The following is a 5639-nucleotide window of genomic DNA, read 5'->3' on the forward strand; positions in this document are numbered from 1 at the left end:
GGGAAATGGATACTATAATTCACGTAACAAATCAAGCATGCTGCTTGAAGTGAGCTCTTTCACCTCCACTAACGTTTAGGCCAATCAGAGATTTGGAAGTACCGTTTCAGTGGCCAGTCGCAATCATCCCTGGACAGAGGTAGTAGTATAGATGATGAGGAGTAAGCGCGTTCTGGTGTGTGTTGGTGTTGTGGATGGTCCTTGTGCTCGTTAGAAGGGATCTGGCGGTAAATCCCCTTCTGAATCGATTGGAAAGGACGGAATTCAGCAATTCCGCCATTGGATTGGGCAAACGTAACGTTACAATTGTATAATTCCATAAAGACGTATTCGATCTGAGAGTTTTGATAGTTTATTCAAGGAGGCGTACGTCAAAATTCTGATTCGCGCACTTATTTTGGAACAGAGGGAGTACAATAATGACGAGACTCAGAATTGGGTCATATACCTCCTTGAATAAAGATACAGGATACTTCACGATATAATACTTTGTGCATAACATTCATTGTAAAGGTGTAATATTAAGATGTTAGGGTGATTTTGCGACAGGAAAGTTCCCAGTGAAAGTTGCCAGTGGGACCAACATATGTTCTCACTGGCAAATTTGGTCAAACAACTTTCCAGTGAGAGGCTTCTCACTGGAAACAAGTTTTCATACTCACCAGTCGTTGTATTTCAATCCCTGACTCGAAGAGGTGATGAAGAGCGCCAAGAAGAAACCAGCGCATAGGTTTACACTCCAGCAAGACGTTGATCTCATAAAGGAGGTCATTTCAGTCTCACCACACGATGCACCGTACGGTCAACTGAGTACCAGGTGGGCTGAAGTTGGCCAGAACATGCAGGCAATTTACGCCAGTAACTTGACAGCCAGCGGGTGCCAAAAGCGCTGCGATGAATTGCTCGTTGCGTTTCACAAAGACAACATTGCGTCACTGCGTGCTTCCGGGACAGAGGAGAACTACAATGAGAGGGAACAGCTCCTTCAAGATCTGTCCGATATGGTAAGCCAAACGCAATGATTCTACAACAACCTCACTGCAATTCACTAGATTGATTCCATTGCAGACAAGAAGCGAACGTTCAAGGAAGAGAAGGGAAAGAAGGAAGACAAGCGTGAGACGGATGGTCATATGATCCGTGAGGCCACGATGGTGGCAATGTCTCGCGGCACTGCTGACACAGAAGTCGAGAGCAGCGATACTGAAGGCTCCTCGTCAACGTCCGCTAAAAGAGTAAAGCGAAGCTCTGTAAAAGGAGCAACAAATGCCATCGCAGCGTTCATGGAAAGCGCCAACAAGTGCAAGGTACAAGAGACTGCAGTGCAGAAAGAGGCAAATAAAATTGCAGCGATGAAGTCGGAACTCGATGAAAAGAGGTATCACCTCGACAAAGCTGAGCGAGAGGCTCGTTTTTCCTTAGAGCAACAAGAGCGCTTAGAACAGCTCGAGTTTCTAAAAGGAACTCTTGAATTGGTTTGAGCCATTTCCAAAAATATGACAAATGCAATTGTTATTTCTTGCAATACAAGTAATCTTTTGGACTTGGAGGGCTAACTCCAAAGAAGGTTGAAACTTGGTTTCCCTGTTTCAAGCATGTGTGCAGGTTAGTTAAAATAACCGCAACACAGTAGTGCACACCAACGGATTGCAACCATAACTTTTGTCCCCCTTTGTAATCGACAAATGTCCACAAATTGCGAACAATGCCAAATCCCCACTCAACGCTCACCCTCACAGCACTCATTCGACGGTTGAATTCTGCTTCTCTTTCAGTAAGCTTGGCTCCCTTGAACCCTGACACGATGACATCATTGATGCCATACGCAGGGTCGCCATATATGACATAGCGAGTGCCATCAATGAGGAGCTTTTGTTGCAGCTTGTTGACGAGATCGCTCCGTGCGAGCAAATACGCATCATGCCGGGACCCTGCCTCGGGTCCAAAAAGGTGTACAATTATCCCATCAGGCGACGCCACTGCTTGGTACTTGACAGCGTGTTTACGCTAAGCATTGTGTGAGTCCTTGTACAGGTTCATTACCCTCCATACCTTGTGGCCATTGTACGCGGCCTTTTGAATACTCTTTCCCGGGCGGCATATTTCGCGGACAGTGCCATCGATAAATCCAATGCATGTTGTCAGTGGAGCACCGCGTGCGTGTATTGCTTGTCCACATTGCGCCATCCATGCGCCGTTCAGGCGTTCTTCGTCCCATTCGAGTAAATGTCCGAATCGGTGATATACGTGCAGCATTGTTTCGTTCGCGATAGATGATAGCGCTTCGCGGCTACGCCCAAACGTCTGCACCATGGATCCCAGACGGTGTGGCCAGGCCAGGCGATTCAGCATAATGCAGACCGCTTCAATCGCTGTCGTCCGATAGCGTGCTTTCGTTATGAATGGGTCAGGAATCTCGAGTAAGGTTGCGAGCTCCAGAAATATGTTCCTTGCTGAATCGGAACTTAAATCGACAGTCCGGTTCGCTGTGGCTTGCAAGGTCAAATCGACTTCTTGGTATACTGATTGCGCGCGAGCGTGATGAACTCTCATGGAGGACAGCAAGAAGAGCAAGGGCTGGGTATACGTTCTCCATTGAGGTTGTCAAGTGTGAAAAATACTGATAGCAAAAGCATAAACTTTCGAGAATTTTCCAATTCAACTCACTGGAAACTTCTGAGTATGGATTCTATTTGCAAAATCACCCTATTGTCTCACTTGTTGCTTGAATTTCCGAATTCTTCAATTCCGCCAGCACCATTCGATTCAGGAGGGTTTTTTTCCGACAACCATCCCACTTACGACAACAAGACAGCGGACTACTAGCAACGCTACATGTATGAACGTCAAACTATTCATCTATATGAATTGGTTTGGTTCAATACCAATGTATTGCAATACACTTATGATGTCGTCTACGTCATCAGGATCACTCAGTGAGACGTCTTCAAGCAGGGAGGACAGCTCACGTAAAGCCATTGCATCGATGACCTCGATTGCAGATTCGAGCTCCATGGCGTCACTATCCACAGCTGTGAGCACTGAGAGACTAATGTCATACACCTCTCGCGGGGGCATTCGACATTTTGAGGTAATTTTCCCTGTCTTGCCATCATGTCCTATGACATGTGTGGCATCTTGACATGTTTCCGCCTCTACTCTTGAGGATCTCGAAAAAGCAGCATCGCAGGGTCGAGAAGGTGCGGTCAAGGCAATCGTAAGGGTACACGTCGAACGCCCCATGTACTGTACATGTGCAGCACCAACTCGTCGACCACCCGTGCAGACTTCTAATACTGGAGCGACTGCAGCGACTTAATGAAGCCAAGGTCAAGGATGTTGGTGTCGGAGGAGTTCTGTGGTGTAGGATAAGCTCGAACGACCAGCCACGAGCTCTGTACTGGGCTAACTCGGAGTTTTGCGTCCGCCACCGCAATGTGGACCCGCGCATTGTCGTGTTGGATCATAGACTTGTCCACTGATGGCCACTTCTGAACAACCGTAGGTATGTCCTTCACAACCAGGAACGATCGGTATACATCCTTTGTCACCACCATTGGCTTCGTCTCACGTGTCCCCGCGATTTGATCCAGGCGTGTCCGTTGGGCCAGGCCTAACTCCACGAACGGCCAAGCGCCAATCTTGCCATCTCACCATGATGCGGTGTCACCGATGTACCACGACCGGGCAACCGCCGTGAGGAACACGACTTTTGTTAGAAGCACTTTTTAAATGACTTCGCGCTTCTCGTTTGTCAAGTCCCGCCTTTCCGTTCCCATGTTGAATGAGTGCATGTTGAGGGTGATATTGTATTACATGTCAACATGCTCCAAAACTCGACATGTTAAAGTGTCGTCCGCGTTACATCAGACACATCAAGTTAAGGCTCTTGGCGCTCACTTTCTTGTCGTCCAATCAGAACTACGAATATGCTACAGGAATGGATACAAACCATTTTGAAATTGACAGTAATAAAAACATGTACAGTACACCCTCCTCAAAATCGCACCATTTTTGTGGGACGGAGGAAGTATGTGGGAAAAGACGCCCTTAAAACGTTCCGTGAGAATATCTCCAGGGAAGCGTGTCGCAGTGGCGATATTCTACAGAGCGCGTAATATCTATCTGCGCACATAAAAATTTTGGTTTGACAAGAAGTGCAGGCAATTGCTTTGCTCTGAACACGCCCTAAAGAGAGGTTGCTGTGTAAGTGCACGTATGCCTATACCCTAAAGTCAATGAACGAAAAATTGCGAAAGGTACTGACGGAAATATTCTTGTAGCCCAGCACGCTAATACTCGACATTACTGCTTAGAACAACTTGAGCCAAACCGCGCAGGCATGCGCTGTCGACAAGCGTCTTCACGTAGTCAGTACCTGTCATTCTCCACGACAACGCAATTTACCACCGTCACGGTTCGAACAATGCGGAAGTGACAAAATTGAGAGGGTTCGTGAAAGTGCGATTCCATGTCAGTATGCCTCGACTGGGTGCAGCACGGACGAAAGCAAGGCCTGCCTATCCCGACGAGAGAAAACGACTGGAGACGAACGACAGGGAAGATGGGCTCCATGAAGACGCGGGCGACTGACACGTGCGAGTACACACCAGGGTATCCAAGCACGGCGCACCCTTTGCCCGAGCTCGTCATGCTGCCGACGAACTCGACATCGTAGCGAGTGATGGTCAACGATCTGCCACATCGCCTTAGCACATGCCAGCGACTTCTTGCGGTCGGCGTTGGATCGGAGTGCGAAATGATGGATTGCGATCCCGCGGCGTCGGCACAAAGGGATTGCTGCTACTGTCCAGCGTTCACTGGGAACGGGATCTGACACAGGGCTCCCAGTCGATTGTGATCATGACGGACTCCTTTGCTGTTAATGATTATGCCGCCACTGCACATTCTTGTTGTAGAGGCTACATTTCAGTGGTTTCAACTTAAGCCCGTGTATTTCTACAAGGTTAAGGATTTTCTCCACCACTCGCAGGTACTCGCGATGCTATTCGCGTACAACAAGATATCACCAATCCAGACGAGGAGATGTTTATACAGCAGTAATCCTCAGTCATAATTCATCAACTTTTGGAAGTACAATGCTCTATCGACATGTCCTTGCATAACTCGATGGGCTTGGATCGCTTTTTCATGTGGCACCTGCCAGAATTCTTTGATTAATTCCAATATCGCCAGGACAGTTGCGCCCTTCACGTTCTCAAGTAGTTCTACTTGGAATGGCATGACACCCGCACAGGGTATGTCACGCTGTTGGTTACCTAGTAATCAATGATCAAACGGAAATGTTGGAGAAGTGCTTCATCTGTCCACTCCCGGTGTTTCGTCTGTTTCATCCTCGTGGCTTCCGTCTTGAGGGCGGGGTTTACCTAGCTGCGTACTTGGACAGGTCGTTATGCCACCAAATCACTCCAGCTCTCATTGGCGTAGTGCAAAAATCGTCCACGAATCACTTTTCCAGAGGATGCACCGTTCTAGAGCCGCAACGGCAAGGGCTTGATTCGCTTTTCAGCGTAATAGATACTACTCTGGTCCGAAATAGTTGTTAGGTGCACTTTCCAATTGGCGGAATTTTTCTAAATGTCCATAATTCTGCAAGGTGATTGGTGTGTTAGAAAGCG

At 47.8% G+C, this 5639-nt stretch overlaps 2 protein-coding genes across 2 annotated transcripts; one reads left to right on the forward strand and one right to left on the reverse strand.

Annotated features, from left to right (window-relative positions):
- Positions 1-698: 698 nt before the first annotated feature.
- Positions 699-1440, forward strand: H310_07849 (hypothetical protein; the record flags this gene model as incomplete). The annotated part of the gene is made up of 3 exons (XM_008873361.1): positions 699-1004; positions 1053-1307; positions 1423-1440. 3 exons carry the CDS (start codon positions 699-701, stop codon positions 1438-1440), a joined length of 579 nt encoding a protein of 192 aa, XP_008871583.1.
- A 302-nt stretch (positions 1441-1742) lies between these two features.
- On the reverse strand, positions 1743-2313 carry H310_07850 (hypothetical protein; the record flags this gene model as incomplete). Its single annotated transcript, XM_008873362.1, has 3 exons — positions 1743-1796; positions 1846-2007; positions 2053-2313. The coding sequence occupies 3 exons, from the start codon at positions 2311-2313 to the stop codon at positions 1743-1745; spliced, it is 477 nt and encodes a 158-aa protein (XP_008871584.1).
- Positions 2314-5639: the final 3326 nt, after the last annotated feature.

The sequence above is a fragment of the Aphanomyces invadans genome, assembly GCF_000520115.1.
Source record: "Aphanomyces invadans strain NJM9701 unplaced genomic scaffold supercont1.15, whole genome shotgun sequence".
NCBI classification, from domain to species: Eukaryota; Oomycota; class Saprolegniomycetes; order Saprolegniales; family Verrucalvaceae; genus Aphanomyces; species Aphanomyces invadans.